Source organism: Hemibagrus wyckioides, linkage group LG07 (genome assembly GCF_019097595.1).
Source record: "Hemibagrus wyckioides isolate EC202008001 linkage group LG07, SWU_Hwy_1.0, whole genome shotgun sequence".
Taxonomy (NCBI): Eukaryota; Metazoa; Chordata; class Actinopteri; order Siluriformes; family Bagridae; genus Hemibagrus; species Hemibagrus wyckioides.
This window is the reverse complement of record NC_080716.1, coordinates 33,839,048-33,856,970: the sequence shown is the minus strand read 5'-3', so window position 1 is coordinate 33,856,970 and position 17,923 is coordinate 33,839,048. Positions and strand designations below refer to the sequence as shown.

General features: G+C 36.8%; 1 protein-coding gene across 1 annotated transcript in view; it reads right to left on the bottom strand.

Moving 5' to 3' along the window:
- Positions 1-17,923, bottom strand: part of LOC131356321 (Fc receptor-like protein 5) — a 108,584-nt gene that overhangs the window by 74,104 nt on the left and 16,557 nt on the right. The window contains exons 4-6 of the mRNA XM_058395225.1: positions 12,529-12,864; positions 11,945-12,220; positions 11,345-11,593 (exon numbers count right to left, since the gene is read on the bottom strand). Of these exons, the coding sequence (XP_058251208.1) occupies positions 11,345-11,593; positions 11,945-12,220; positions 12,529-12,864 (861 nt within the window). The remainder of the gene's footprint in view (positions 1-11,344; positions 11,594-11,944; positions 12,221-12,528; positions 12,865-17,923) is intronic.

Here is a 17,923-nt window from a genome sequence, read left to right as displayed (position 1 = left end):
CACACACACAACAGAGAGCTCGTCTCAACAATAGAACTGAACCGAGCTGGACACACACACACAAAATTTGTCCTGTTTACATGCACACATCACTTACATTGATCTTGTTTACACTTTGAATATTTTATAAATACTTTAAATATTTTAAACTGTTCACTTAGTCGCTTTAATTACATGTATCTGTTTTAACTTAATTACTTCTGTTACTTCTACTGATATATTCACTGTCCTAACCTGTTTCTATACGTCTGTGCATCCACTGTTAACACTGTTTTTTGCACAATAGTCAGCATTATATGTCTTGTCTGTCTGCACTGTTTTGTCTTGTCATCTGTCTTGTGCACTTATGTTGTATGTTTAGTTTCTAGAGAATGCTCCTAGTAGGAATAGTATAGCTCTATGTTTGTCTGCATCACCTGTACTTTGTTTTTGTTCTGTGTAGCACCTCTGGTCCAGGAGGAACGTTCTTTCACTTCACACTGTGTACTGCATCAGCTATATATGGTTGAAGTGACAATAAAGCTTCTTTGACTTTGACTTTGACTTTGACTCTATTGTTTTGTGCATGATTCAGGTGTGAGGCTCAGAATTTGGAATCAAACCCTGAATGCAAGCAACAAGCAAACATTTTCAGTCTGATCAACTTTTGGCTTTAAAACAACACAATAAGTGTCAGTTTGGTGACCTTTATCCACCTAGAGTTTACAGTTGAAAGGTTTTAAGTCAGTTGTTGCTTTGACACATCAAGCTTCACACCTCCTCCCCTTCTTCACTGCTGAACAACCCTGAATTAAAAAAAGAAGCTAAACCACAACTGGAAGACACTTCTCTGTTCTCACACCTCAGAAACTGTCACTGCACTCTGTGTGTCACTGTACAAGGCTAACAAGAAGTGTTTCTTTCTGCATAATTCTTTGATAGATTTGACACAAATTAGTAAATTAGTAAAAAAAATAACTAGACAATAGTTTGGTGTTAGTGTGTATTACACTGAACTTATCGCACTAAGATGCTTAACAGTACAGACCATAATAGTAACAAAATGTTACTGTAGGTTATACAATATTTTCTCTTTTTGAAGATGTCCTGGCTTTACCATAGTTCAATAAGTGTCAGTGGAGTTAAATTTATCCACATTAAAACATTAAAAAGTTGAAATAAAAGAGAGCTATTGCTTTCACATGCACATTTTCACCCCTGCACATATTTTTCACACCTTCATTTCTTCACACCTGAATGTTTACCAGCGAGCTGCTCTCTGTTCTCAGGTCTGTAACACTGTCACTGCTCTGTGTGTACAGGACTAAGGAAAAGTGTTTGTTTTTGCACATGCATTGCTATTATTTTTAAAATAGAAATAATAATTAGTAATTATTAATAAATAATGATTTGTGATCTTTTTAAAGGCTGTGCATTAGTTTGGTATTAATCTGTATTAGAGGGAACAAGTATCCCTGAACAGACCATAATAGTAACAAAAATGGCAACGTTATTAGGTATTTTCTCAGAAGTTCTTGTTAATGCTAAAATGCTTTTGTTAAAACTTTTAGCACATCCAGAAGACTCTGGTTCCACCATGTGATTAATGGGTCAGGGCTGTTTTGGCAGCAAACGGGAGAGCAACACAATAATTAGGCAGATGGTCATAATGTTGATCGGTTATACACTGATCATAAGGCTGATCAGTGTATAACCGGTTGTTGTTCCTAATAAACCAGTTGTTCCTAATAAAATGGCCAGTGAGGATATGTTCTGAAATCTTATCACTCTGAATAGTTGTTTTGTCTCCTGTTTGGCTTTAAAAGAGTTCAATGAGTGTCAGAAGAGTTAAATTTACCCTCATTATCAACAGTTAAAAAAGAAAAAGCTAGTTGTTGCTATAACACATCCATCTTCACACCCCCTCCCCTTTTACTGTTCACAGCTAAATTTCCACCACTACATGAAAATAGAAAAAGAAACCACATCTGCACACTGCTCTCTGTTCTCAGGCCTCTAACACTGTCACTGCTCTGTGTGTACAGGACTAATGAGAAGTGTTTGAAGAATGATGAATGTGAGAAGTGTATTTTAAAAATGTGATGTACATTAGTTTGGTATTAGTGTGTATTAGAGTGCACATGTTTCCCTGTACAGTCCATAATAGAAACAAAAACGGAAATGTAGACTATACAGGAAACACCACCAGAAGGAGACCATCAGATACAAATTCCAACAATAAAGACTCATTTACTCTCATTAGATTAAACCCTGTGTTTTAAACTCGCTCTACTTGTACTCTTACCTGTTGAACTATCATAGTTACTGAGAGTAGATACACATCAAACTAAACCCTTCTCATAACAGATATGGAGACACTGATCCACCTGAGCAGTCATGCTGAAGTACACACAATGTCCTAATCACACAATAAGATCATCACTCAGGACATTCAGACTGCAGATGAACAACTTTATACCCCACCACTCACTCTAATGAAGACACAAAGAGAACATTTACTCACAGAGCATCACAGAGAGTGGACTGAGCTCCATCCTGTCCCTCTAATGACTGACTGACTGACAGAGCAGAGGTGTGTGTTAAAGCTTTACCACTTCCTGTGTTGTAACAGAGTGAGCGAGTGGGAGAGAGAGAGAGAGAGAGAAAGAGATAGATAGAGAGAGAGAGATACCCACCACAATGTCTGATTATGACTCGTCTTGTATGTAGATTCTGACACATGAACGTTCAGTTCAGTGTAAAAGTTGTCAATGTCAGTTGTGGTGTCTGGATCCCTGTCATAGCATAATGTTCTAGTGTTGCTGGGTTGTTGTTTTTTTTTGGCAAATTGTTTGATGCTTTTGCAATTGTTTTCATTGTAATCATAAGTTTGTATACACCTTTTTATTCAATGTTTTTTGCTCTCCTTTGTATTCAACTTTGTATATTAATACTGAAGATGTTGAAATTGACAGTATAAAATATGGAATTATGTAGCCCACAAAAACATGTTAAATAACCCAGAATATAATTTTGATTCTTTAAAGTAGCCACCTTTTGCTCAGAGATGTTGAGTACTTGTTAGCTGCTCTTCACTCACTTTCCAGTCCAAATCATCACAATCCACCTCAATGGGATTTAGATCAGGTGAGTGTGGAACTCAGGTCATCTGATGCAGCACTACATCACTCTCTTTCTTGAACATATAACTCTTATATGTTTGTGGTTATTGTCCTGTTGGAAAACAAATGATGGCCTCAACAGGTACAAACTAGATGGGATGGCATGTTGCTGCAAAATGCTGTGGTAGCCATGCTGGTTAATTGTGCTCTCAATTTTGACACCAACAGTGTTACCAGCAAATCACCCCAACACCATCACACCTCCTCCTCCATGCTTCACACATTCAGGAATGTCCATTCCTTGTGTTTCTTGGTCCAACCAAGTCTCTTCTGAAGTAATGGTTTCTTTGCCACAATTTGACCATAAAGGCCTGACTCACACAGGCTCCTATGAACAGTGGAAAATGTCTGCCGTATGAGAGGAGCAGGACAGTGGTGAGGTGTGCTGTAGGTCAGACAGTGGAGTTCAAAGTGGAGGTGGGACTGCATCAGGGATCGGCTCTGAGCCCCTTCCTGTTTGCTATGGTGATGGACCAGTTGTCAAAGGAGGCCAGACAGGAGTCTCCTTGGACAATAATGTTTGCAGATGACATTGTGATCTGTAGTCAGAGTTATTGCTTTAACACATCCAGCTTCATACCTCCTCCCCTTCTTCACTGCTGAACAGACAAAAAAAAGAAGCTAAACCACAACTGCCAACTTCTCTCTGTCCTCAGGCCTCTAAAACTGTCACTACCATGTGTGTGTCAGTGTACAAGTCTAATGAGTTTTTTTTTGCATAATTCTTTGATAAATTTGACCCAAATAAGTGAATAAGACTAGACAATAGTTTGACATTAGTGTGTATTAGAATGAACTTATTACACTGAGATGATTCACAGTACAGACCATAATAGTAACAAAAATGTTACCTTAACCAGTATAAAATGTTTTCTGAAGTTGATCACAGCACAGCGCCTTCTTCTCATGTGAGGAACATCACTAGTGGTCCAGAGCAAACCTGAGCACCACAATATATTCTTTTTACACTTTCTTTTTAGAGATAACACAACCTGCTGCACCAGCATTCCCAACTTAAATTCATTCTATAGGCGAGTACTGCAGCTTCTGACCAGGAAAATGTTTCTGAGGATGATGAATAGCAAAAATTATGAAACCTGAATTTTTAAATAAGAATTATTATTCATATAGTGTATTCTATTATAATAGTATCATAGTATTGTAAGGCATGGGATTTAGCTGCCTGTGGATTGATCTGAATAAAGACGATGGACTTGAAAATATGGACGGCTGGTAACTTTTATTGAGCAAAAGGCCTAGAACTGGGAGGAGAGCACTCTCCCTTTCTTTGTTCCCATGTTTCCCTTCCCATTACATCACCCTCCATCACGGAGGACACAATACCAAAATAAAAGTCCTTAGAGAACACATGGAGAAATACAGTAGAATACAAAAAACATTAAACAACTTCACAATATCATCAATGCCCATATATAATATAACCAGTAATGATAATAGTATAGTGTTCCAGTAACAAGATAATAGGTAATAATAATAATAATAATAATAATAATAATAATAATAAATAACCCTAATAAATTGGCCAGTGAGGGTATGACCAGCTGACGCTGCTGTGTTTCTGACTATAAACGGTGATTTTCCGTGTGTCTTTAAAAGATTTCAGTGATGTCAGTGGAGTTTACCCATTTACCCACATTATCAGAAGTTAAAAGTTAGTCACTGCTTTCACAAGTACATCTTCACACTTCACCTCCCTCACCCCCCAGAAATAATATGTGTTTTACACAGTCAGGTGTTTGTTTTTGCTGTAATGAATCCTCACTACAAATTCAGTTCCTCTGACAGAGGAGGTCGATTATGGACAGGCTTCCTGTCAGAGAATCAGGAGCTGGAGAAGAGATTCTTTACAGAGATCCATTTATTAAACAGTCTCTGTCTCTGCACTACACTGAAACTGGAACGTATGGAAACAACATTAGTTCCTATGACAGGCTTTCTGACAGTTTTAATGTGTATGTTTGTATAAGGCTAGAGTTTTAACTTCACCATATTGATGTGTTGAAATGTGTTATATTCACCTGCTCTCAGTGTGTGTCTCGTCCCTGCAGCAGATTATAACTTCTTTTTATTAATGGTGTGTAAATAAGTAAAATGTTAAATGTACCTGTTAAGTTCCTACATAAATGTGCACAGCGCCCTCTATCTGTTGAATGATGGTATATTGGAGTGAAATCCGGGGTTTCTCACAGCAGGTTTAATGGGACATGCTGTGGGTAAGCTGTGTGCTTTGAGTGGTTCAGAGATTTATCAGGAAAAGTGAATAAAACAAAAATTACTCTTTGCTATCAAGTATTTCTGTAATGAACACTTTATGGCCATGTGATCTACTAATGATTATTGTGTGTGCAGCTACAAACCCTACAAGTGTTTATAATAAACCTCTCAACAATCAGGACAAAAAATAAGGAACACCCTAACAAGTTTCTTTAAACTAGTTATTGTGTATTGTTTATTCTAAGCCATGAGTTTATAGTGTGCTGGAAATAAATGATTATAGAAATAAATTCAATGTAGAATTGGTTCCTTTGTCTGAGAGCAAACAGGGCAAATAGTTTCTAATGCTAATAATACCACAGAGATTAAATCAGTTATCAGTCATAAGTCAGTATCAGGAAGGAGATAAATCCTATATACAGCTGTGCTTTCCTGAAATAATATTTCATGCTTGACCACACAAAATACCAACCATTAAAATTACTCAGTTCTGATCGATATATTTAACTTTAATAATCACATAACTTTCATTTAAATCAGATGATACTTTATGTTCAAATCTGATTTATGTTGATGTTTAGAATAATAAATAAATGTTCTCTCTTCTTTACTTTAAACATCAATAGTAACACACTGTAAACACAGTTCCAGACATCCACCGATCTCTCTATTACAAAGACATGTCTCAGGTTTTCTGTATCTATAGACCAGCAGGTGGAAAAGGAATATTTTATCAAACTTATTTAAATAGCTGAGATGTTAATGTTGTCCCGCACACAGCCGCTAGATGGAGCCGGGAGCTCGTGCAGTGCTGCCGGAAGTGACACGTGCATGAAAGCAACGTATTTATGAATACAGTGTTTTGTTCAGTAATTGTTTAAGGATATTTCATGTTTTCAGTCTTTATACAGTCCATAAAGCAGCTGGGATTACTATCCAGTATCCACTCATCCACTGCTTATACAGTTGGGACTCCACAGAGGCCTCAGTCACTGTTTTTTCCCTTCTTCCACCCAGCAGTCTAAAACTGAAATATTCCCAAATTGTTGGATTCCTGGTTTAATCACAGCAAACTCTTCTGTGTTGATATCAGGATAAACTGAGGTCTAAGAACACCAGAGGAAATTCATCAAATAAATGTGTTCCCTCTTGCTGTTTTTTGTTTGTCATTACTTAAAAACATGGAAACACTATTACGATATACAGTGATGTACAATAAAGAAGTACAAGAAGGAGCAGAATCTCCCCCAAATCCACCAAAACACTCAGCCTCAGAGCAACAGCATTAGAGGATCACTCAAGAATTTCCCAGAGAACTACAAGGACAATAACAAGTTAAGATAAAAACCTGTTCTTCATACCATATATGGAAATGTGGGTGTGTCTTCAAATCCATATATTGATAGTTAGAATAATGTTCTTCCAGCTCATGTACACTGATTTACTTTCAGAGATTTTGTGAATGCATAATATCTATATTCCTCTTCCAATGCTTTATTAAAATAGGTATTGTGCATGCATAAAACTTTAATACAAACATTATTTAAGCTACAAACAAAGTCATATCAGGACATTTATGAACACAGTGAGATGAGTTACAAAGCATCAGGTCATTTGTAAAGACAAAAATATGAACTATAAAAATCTCTATAAACATTTAGAAAGAGAAAATTTTCAAAAGCAACATGTATTTAAAAAGCACTATTTACTTTCATCATAATTCGTTCATCAGTGAAGTTTTGTACATCAACAAGATTCTAACTTTCTGTTAGAAAACAGTGACGGCCTTACAGACTTCACTCACGTTTCCAAAAACCAACCAAAAGCACTGAAGTGTAAGTATATGAGAAAAAGAAAAATAAACATTTTCATTAAAATATGTAAATGAGCCACAAACATAAATTAATGTACTTTCAGTGGAATTAGTATATGAGTAACAGAAAAATCTGTATTTTAGACTCTCGTTTCTGACCTTATTTTTCTTGTACTTGTATAGCATGTATCCAGTTAAAAGTGCATTAATACAATTATATTTATTATGAATTATCTATTTTTAAATGCTTTAAAATATGCAAATGTGCCACATGTATATATACAGAATGTGTACAAAAAGAGTAAAAAAAAAAATTAAGTAAAAACTTAATAAGAAATGTTCCTGTATATAGACTGTACTGCTGTGTACAGGAAGGGGAAAAGAAGACACTAAACAAACTAATGTCCATCCTGGACAATGCATCACATCCCCTCCATGACTTATTGGTCAAACAGCTGCAGCAAGGACCGGTACAGGAGAATAGTTCATCACTGTACCAGGATGTTATTGTGTCTGTTCCTTAAATAAGTGCATTGGGCTTCTGTTGGTGGGATTCTGTTTACTGCACTGCTGCTAATCACTATATAATTACACTGATGCAGATTATTGTGGATGATCATATCTACTGTGCTGCATATCAATTGTTAATACTTGCTGTATGTATATAGTTATTCATTTTATTTTTTATTAATAAGAGATTATTTATTATATTACTCTTATTATTATTATTATTATTATTATTATTGTTATTATTATTATTCAATAGGTTTTCCTTCTATCTGTTTGATAACTGTAGCATCATCAGAACAGACACATGGCTCACTGCAGAGAGAAAGAAAGAGACAATAAATACATTTATAAATACATTTCTCCTGATATTGCTGTCACTGATGTTATAAACTAGTTAACTTGTTGAATCAGTGACTGAGGAAACAAATCAGTTATTCAAGTAATTTGCTGTGTCAGTATTTTGTATTTTCATAGTTAACTATGCCATAGACCTGTCCAGGGTGTACCCCTGCCTTTCACCCTATGTGCGCTGGGATAGGCTCCAGCAGACCCCCGTGACCCTAGGAATCCTAGGAATAAGTGGGTATAAACAATGAATGAATGAATGAATGAACTCTGCCATAACTGTCCATGTAGACTGAGATGATGGAAAGTTATCTAGACAGCTTCCAAACAAACATGGATGAATTCTTACATTTTCTGTGAGGTGGGGTTTTGTGTACATGGATACTGTAATTGCTAGATAACAAAATCTCTCTAATGCAGCTTTTTAAAATCTTTCTAACTTCATGGTGTTTGGTTTGTACAGGGTGGGGCACAGAAACTTCCTTTTCCTGAAGGCGCATTGTGAAGGGTGGTTAGGGCATAGAAAAGTGGGGATGGGCGTGGCCCAAGCTTCGATGCCAGTTTTGAGAGCAATGTTCCCCGGATGGCTCATCTCGATTCGAGCAGCGCGCTTGCCCGATCTAATGCCCTGTGATTTTTTTTATGGGGATCCCTCAAGGCAGAGGTTTTTAAACATCGCCCCACAAACCTGCTTCAGCTGAAGAATGTTATTCGGCAGGAAATAGCTCGAATTCCGGTGGACATGTTGGAAGAGGGAAACATCAGAAATCAGTTGCATCAGTGCCTAGAGAACGTTGGCCACCACCTTCAAGATATTTTGTTTAAAACAGCATGATTCGAAATTTGAAATTATGTTCTTTCATTATCAAAAAATAAATTTTGTTCATCAGCAACAATTTTTCTTTCATTCGCCTTCAAAAAAGGAAGTTTTTGCGCCCCACCCTGTATTTTAAGATTTATGCTGTAAAAGTCATGAGTCTTACCTCCATGTTGTTCTTCAGCTCTGAGTAGACGGTATCATCAGTCACACTGGCCTTTCCAAGTAGAAATCAGATATCATGAATTAATTTTCTGAAATATTTTAACTTCAGTCCAATTTAAATTATCACACAGAAAATTATCTAGATATGAAATCACACATAACTAAAATACATTAATTTAACTCTTAGGTAAGGAGTCCCCAATGTTAGCATTGTGACATTTTCTGACATCTTATTAAATCTTCATGACTTGGTAACAGGACAGATAGCAGATTTATAGCAGAGAAAAAAGTCTGGTGAGGGAATGACTGTTTATATTGTATGTACTGTAACACAAGTGATAACAGGATCTAAATTTGCAGATAGGAAAGCTGCTGTGGTAAAACACTATGTGCAGTAATAGGAAAATAATCACCTTCAGTGTATGAACTCTGAAGCTGTTTCATCACCCCACACTGTTACTGATTATTTTCCTATAACAGCACAACAACGTGTTTTATGCATTACATTAAACAAGAGTAGTGTGCAGGTGATCTATGAAACATGAAATAAAACTTCATTTTGCTCTACCTTTTATTCTCTTTGCTGTGTTTGTTGGAATTATTTCAATCTCAGAATAAATTGCATCAGCATCAGCACCTGCAGTAGCTGAAAACAAAACCATCCCATTTATCTTTATCTTTTCTATACATCGGTCATTATCAGTCACCTGCCAAAACTACACTGACCCCTAGCTGCTTTTTTTTTTAGAGTAGATCTTTAAATTCTGGCATTTATTTGCTTCATTTATCATTCAGCATGTGGCATTTTAACAGTGTGATAAGTTTTAAATGATTAGTGCTAGAATACATCACTGACTTTTTAATAGGGTCTGTGATGGTACTGACCTGTCTGATCTAAAGTGTAGCTTACCAGATGCTTGGATGCAGATTGTTAATTTAACAAATGATTAAATGTGCTGAAGACTGCAAGTGTTATTTGCTTATTTTGTTTTTAAATAAATCCATGAAATGTCCCAGCATTAAAAACACTATACCATTGTTCCTGTTTGGCTCCTTTTTCTTCATTCCTACAAGACACTTCTGTACTTTACTGTATAGAGTTAATCTAAAGTTAAATCTCCTAATGCAAGAGGAAATGTCTGAAATTAAATAAAGCTACCTGCTTCACTCATGTGTAACTCATCCACAGTGGCATAGATAGTCACATCATCCACAGTGGCATAGATAGTCACATCATCCATATTGGCATAGATAGCACTTTCTACAGAAAAAAAAGAACAAGACCTAAGAAAAATACAAAAAAAATTCTAAAAAGATCTTCGAAGAACAAATGTAGATATAAACAGTCATTGAGACAGTGTCTGACCAGCCTGAAGTGGTGTGTGTCCTGACTGAGAGTCTTCAGCTCCTGACCGGATCTGATTCCGATCTGATGTGTGATTGGTTTTCTGCTGCATTTCTATAGAGAGAGATTCTAGATCAGAACAGTGTGTACATAGTGACCAAAACATTTTATATTTCTATTTTACACAGGCCTGATTACAGTATAATAAACAGAGTGTGTACAAAAGGTCACATATACAATAGAAATAAAAAAAAATACAAATTATGAATGTAATAACAATATGTATAACATTATATATAGTCTTTGGATTTATATAGTATTCAAAAGTATTCTTTTTTTATTAGAAGTTTAGATTTTCATTACAGTGAATTTGCTCTTAACTTGCATTAGCACTTCTGTCATATTATTCTGCTTTTTCTTAAAATAGAATTTTGCTCTAAATATGACTTTATAGCATGTTATGGGTTAATAATAATATTGATGTGTAATATGACTATAAAGTATTACAGGTAATATTTCTATATTTAATGTGTGAAAATACATTTAATTTACTTCTACACTGTATTTAAACTGTTTCTTGCACTGTAATGAGGATGATATCTCACAGAATAATATTGACTTTATTCCTTTATAATAATGAAATATTCCAAATGAGATCTTTTCATCAACACTTTTATTTATGCTTAGCTTTAATCCTTTAGAAATTCTGGTTATACTCTATATAACATAGCTAAAGCAGTTTTCAGACCTTTTTTTCTTTTGCAGAACCACAGCAGGATCATTAAGATCAGAATAGCGATGAACAAAAATCCCAAACCCACAACCAGTCCTACTGTTAAACCACTGGAACCTGAAACTGAAACAGAGGAGAGAAAAGAGCAGCAATTAAACACAGAAACTCTGATATTAAAAAGTGAATTCAAATAAAAATAAAATCGGAAAAGGTTTCTCACATCTGACTGAGATCCAGCTTTTGGGTGACTCTCCTCTCTCTGGGTGTTTACAGTGGTAGAAACCTTCATCTGACTTTGAGACAGTTTGGATGATCATCTCTCCTGTAGTCTGGTTCTGGAGAACTGATCCATCTTTATAGAAATCAGCTCGGAGGTTTGAGGGATTTGGGTTGTGATATAAACAGCGTAGAGTCAGAGGATGTCCCTCAGTCACAGGATGGACAGGACTCTCCAGGATCACATCACCATCTAGAACACAGAAAATCACAAACAAGGAAATCCACACACTATGATGTGTCTGTAGATAATAAATAAAAGTTCTCTAATTTATCTGTATATAACTTAAAGCCCTCTAAACCTGTGGAGTCTGCAGGTATTTAATTCAAGTCTGCAGAAAACTGCCTACACTAGCTCATGAGAAAACATTCAACTGAATTATGGATTCATCAGTACAGATGTATACTAATATAGAATATTGATTTGATTTCATGCTCATGTACTGATCCTAGTAAAACTAGTATCTACTACTAGCATACATGTATTCATACTCAGAACATTTCTCTTTTCCTTTAACATTAAACACACTACATGAAGACTCACCATGCACTGTGATGTTGACAGGATTACTGTTTTCTCCAGATTCAGACTCACACCAGTAAACTCCAGTGTAGGATGTGGAGAGGAAGCTGATGTTACATGTAGATCCTGTAACTGATCCCCAGTGTGAACAATCTAACACACTCTCACTGTGTGTGTATCGTCTCACTGTCCATCCAGTAGAGTTACTCTGGTCCTCACAGCTCAGTGAGAGAGAGTCTTTAGTAAAGTGTTGAGTTCTGCTGGGATTGATGATCAGAGAAACTGGAGGAGATTCACCTTAAAAACAGAAAAGAGCCATGTAATAAAAGACAAAAGAGGAAACATGCAATATAATGAAGCAGAACATGAAGAACTTAATTTCTTTTATTTTCCTATATGTTACCAAAAATATTTAACCAGTGACAAGGAGTGGAGAAATCACAAAATACAGGAGAACACAAGGAAAATCATGACAATGATCCTCTACCAGCACTTAGGACTCTTTAACTGCCTTATACATATGAATAAATAAATGCTGCATTAATCTGATCTTACATTCACACTTTTCTATTCTACACTTCAACACAACAGTTAATTTTCCTCACCAGTGATCCATAGTGGCTGTGGATTGCTGTACTGTGAGTGAAGGGCTGGTTCTCCTCTCTCTCCTCTGCACATATAAACTCCTGTGTGTTTAAGAGCAGCAGGACTGAGAGTGTAGTTGCCTCCAGATCCTCTGCTGCTGTCTGAGAGGAGCTCCACATACACGCTATAGCCACCATTATTATTTATTCCAGTTAAGCCGTCTCTGTAGGGAACAACTGTGTACCAGCTGAATGTCCAGTCTGTAGAGGAGTCTGTAACCTCACAGCTTAGAGTCACTGAGTCTCCTTCAGTCAGCCAGCTCTGTAGAGATACATTCAGTACTGCCCGTGGTCTTTCTGATATGCAGGAAAAACAAAATATTTCTTTTCTAGAGTTATTTAATACACAGTAAGAAGCTTTTCATGAATGTCTAACTGCATTTTCATGTGTCTCCAGAAATCCTCACACACTCACCTGATACAGTCAGTGTAACTATCATCTGTCAGCAGTCATGATATCTTACAGAAACACTTTACAATTTTATACAGACCTGTTTAACTACAAAGACCAACTAAGAACTAAGTAATAATTACAAATACTAATTATGCTGAGTTACTGTACTTTCTATCCATTTAAAGTTACATTTATTGTTGAGGAATGTCTGCAAAAGCAGTTCTTGTTCTCACTTACATTATAGCATCTATAAACAGTCATATCATCAACAACCTATTTTTCTTTAATGCATCAATATATTTGTTGTTTGTTTGTTTGTTTTTGTTTATAAAATAAAATGTTTTTAAAATGTTGCAGTTAATGTAAATATATATTATATAATAAATATATATTATAAAGCAATATTTACAATTATTACAATATCATTAAGCAATATGTAAAAGCATTACGCCTCTAACAATCATGTAATCAACATAGAGGAAAAAGTCATGACATACCTCTCACTGTAATCTTGACAGGATCACTGAACTCTGTGAAGTAGTAGTAGTTGTTGTTTATCCTGTTTGCCCGACACCGGTACTCTGTTTCTCCTGCATTATCGACTGTCACTTTAAGTGTGTTCTCTTGTTCACTGTTCAGATTCTGTAACAGCTGATTATTTCTGTACCAGTGAAACTCCCATCCAGTCTCCTGCTGCAGCTCACAGCTCAGAGTGACGGTGTCTCCAGTGTAGACGGAGCTCTGAGGATTCACTCTCACAGTCGGTTTGGGTTTTGCTGTTGATCCCAAATGAAAAATTATTTGTACAGAAAATAAACATCTATCAAAATAATTTGTACAAATTTCCAGGAGTTTCCAGCTGAAATTAAAAATTATAATTATAATCACAGCATAGGGCAGGTTTTTTTTAATTACAGTGAAGTTGTATTCAACCCTTAACACTTTATGACAGTTTGTGAAAATAATTTCTTACATGTCTCACACATTCACTTCTGGTTTTTGATGTACTGTATATTATGTATTTTTTTCTTCTTTTAACATAGTTTAAGTAATAAAACACTCTGTCTAACACTGTTATAGACTTACTGTTTCCAGATTATTTTTAACAGCATGTGCCAATGATTACAGTTTAATTATTTATTGAATGACACAGTGTACATTTCATACATTTATATTAACAGTTACTGCTGTGAAATGCCTGCAAAACAAGTTAGTTCCTGTTTTTGTCACATTATGGGGCTGGAGGCAGATACAAGTGTAAAAGTTCATTTATTTACAGAGAAAAATAAACTATAAAAATGTGACAGAAACAAAGCAAAAACAAACACTAGATCAGGGATGTGGAAGAATAAACACACATGGATAATATCAGTAATTTCTCTCCCCATAACACCCAGTTATGGAATTGTAGATATGCATTAAATAAGAACAAATATTTATTTTACCAAAGTAAATGCACTTTTTAGATAAAACTGGAAATATCTTATGAATATTTGTGTTATCAAAACAATCCTACAATCTAGTTTTCAAATGCCATACAATTAATATCATAGTAATGTTCCTCCTCCTCAAATTTTCACAATGGTATAATTATGAAGGCCTATGTCAAAGAGCTATACACTTTTTGAAACAACAGATGAGTTATTCTGGTGTAGATTTGCCTGTACACTTTCAGAAGATTAGCATTACTGGTTATTTCCTAAATTTAGAAATCTCTGTGCTTTTGCAAAAAAAAAAAAATTGACTGTTGGCATTATTGTAAAAGATGACATAGCAATCAGTGTAATTATTATTCTTTGAAGGTTTTTTGGGTAATTTTTTTTACACAGGAACATTTATTTTCTTCTTTTTGTAATAACACTAATAATAATAGTAATAATAGTATTACTAAAAACTAATAAAAGTATTACTAGTATTACTAAAACTAATAAAAATAGTAATAATATGTATGGCTGTGAGTAGGAACTAGTTATAGAGTATATGAATTCAGTAGTACTCATTTATTACATCCATATACCTCCTTTTTGGCCTTCCTCTTTGCCTCCTGCCTGGCAGCTCCATGTCCAACATTCCCCTACCAATATACTCACTCTCCCTCTTAATCTGGCCTCCCTAACTTTTTCCCTCAAACGTCCAACATGAGCTGTCCCTCTGATGTACTCGTTCCTAATCCTGTCCAACCGTCTCACTCCCAAAGAGAACCTCAACATCTTCAGCTCTGCTTCCTCCAGGTCTGACTCCTGTCTCTTCCTCAGTGACACTGTCTCTAAACCAAACAACAAGAACAGTTTTACCACTGTCTTGTACATCTTCCCCTTGATTCTTGCTGAAATTTTTCTATCACACAGAACTCCCAACACCTTTCTCCACCCATTCCAAAATGGACAAATTTTCAAATGTTAACTGAAATGAACAATTTTAATTTTTGGTTTGTGTAATATTTTATATTTTCAATTACAGTAAATTCATGTTTAACACTTAAAACTGTTCTCACTTACATTACAGCAGATCTCAAATGAGAAATACTTTAAAAACATATGTTTTTCAAGATTATTGTAAACAAACTGGAATAGCAAGGAATTACAATAATTAAGCAATATTTTTTCTTAACAAACCTATGATGAAAAGACAAAAAGTCATGACATACCTCTCACTGTAATCTTGACAGGATCACTGAGCTCTGTGTCATAGCTGTTGTGGTAATTTCTCCTGTTTGCCCAACACTTGTACTCTGTTTCTCCTACATTATCAACGGTCACTTTAAGTGTTTTCCTGTATTCACTGTTTAGATTCTCCAACTGTGTGTTATTTTTGTACCATTGAAACTTCCATCCAGTCTCCTGCTGCAGCTCACAGCTCAGAGTGACGGTGTCTCCAGTGTAGACGGAGCTCTGAGGATTCACTCTCACAGTCAGTTTGGGTTTTGCTGTTGGTATAAAATGATGAAGGAGTCAGAGCTGCTTTTCACTTTACAACATATGTTTAAGGAACTACTGGGACAATTCCCTGCCAGACCACCAGAGGGGATGCTAGCAGGTGGTTTGCTATTCCTTGTTGTATGCCTTGGATCTTTTTTTTGTTTAAAATCCCTGGCGCATATTGTGCAGAGCCCCGCCCCACCTCAGCTACTTAGACCACATCTCTGTAATGTTAATTCCAGCATACACATCGCTCATCAGATGCTCTAAACCAGTTCTGAAACAGGTGAAAACCTGGCCAGCAGGAGACACCTCTGCTCTTCCGGACTGTTTTGAGTGCTCTGACTAGCATATGTTCAGGGAGGCTGCAACCAATGGTGAATCAATCAACTTGAAGGAGTACATGGCATCAGTGACCAGCTACATTGGCAAGTGCAGTAATGATATGACCAGCTCCAAGACCATCATCACACGCTCCAACCAGAAGCTGTAAATGACCACAAAGGTGTGTGCGCTACTGAACTCTAGAGACTCCGCCTTCAGATCAGGGGACAAGATGGCATTAAAAACAGCCTCGGCCAAACTGCCCAAAGCCATCAGAGAGTCAAAGTGTGCACACACCCAGAGAATCCATGGCCACTTCCCGGCACTTGTGGCAGGGCACCCAGGCGATCACGAACTACAAGACAGTGACGCCTCCCTCCCAGGAGCGCTGAATGACTTCTATGCTGGGTTCGAGGTACACAACAATGTAGCCATGAGGAAGACCATCCCTCCTCCCAATGACCAGGTGCTCTGCCTATCCATGGATGATGGGAGAACTCTATGCAGAGTTAAACCATGGAATTCTGCAAGACCAGACAACATTTCTGGTAGAGTGCTCAGGGAATATGTTGAACAGCCAGCGGATGTCTTCACTGACATCTTTATTTTCTTGAGCAGTGCCTATGTGCCTCAGGATCATCTTCCCCGTGCTGAAGAAGAAGAATGAAATCCTTTGAGAGGTTCGTCACGTGGCACATTGAGACCTAGATACTACCCTTACTGGAACCCCATGCAGTTTGCGTATAACCCAAACTGCTCCACGGACGATGCTATCAACACAACCCTCCTGTCGGAACTCAGAGCCCCCTCCGAGTGGACATATCACAGGGTGGAATTTTGTTTGTATCTATTACTCTTAGCTTTCCCAATAACCTCCACAATCTATAAAACTTAGCCGAAATAAAAGAGATCTCGGTCAACAGATGAGAAGAAGCAGGTTTCTTTATTCAGTCATGCAGTCAACAACATGCATATCTGAAGAGAGCAGCTGGTCTCAAAAACCCCGAAAAAGTCCCCTCTACTTATACCCCAGGCGCCCCGGGGCGCCTCCTTTTCTCTAATTTAAATATTTCCAGCAATTTCCCATTATATTCAGTGTATGGCTACTTTAGTCCCTCCTTCCTTAGTTTACATACGTTTTCCCAGTTCCCATTATTTTCGCATTTGTCCCGATACCGCCCCTAAATTGATACCATCCTCCCCTCGATGACGTCAATTTTCCTCCTCACCAGTTCCCCTTATTTTTAGGCTAAGTCAACCATTTTTATAAAAATTGGCGCTTACTTATAGGCGCCACTTCCTTATTGACTTCATTTGACCATCACCTCTTAAAGGTGCTTCCTCGGCTCATCCTGACCTCGCGCATTGCCCCCCACAACAATGTGTAAGTACCTTGCTCTCTTCCTCTATGTCACGATGACTTTTCTCTCTACCTACTTGATCTAAGTTTTGTTTTACTAATTTTAAACTAAGCTGTGCCATTAAGCTGCCTCATATCCTTTCCTCTTTTCATCACTGTTGGTTGCTAGTATTCCAATGCTATTGTCTCCTCTACCTGCCTATCACTGTCATGTCACAGTGACCTGGCCTACTTCCCACACTGTGTTCCTCCTGCCTTGGTACACGCTCTCTTTTGCTGACTACATAGTCACGCAATATGCACTTCACTCATCTTTACTCATTTCCCATTATTTTTTCTAGCTCAGTCAGCCCGCCGCGC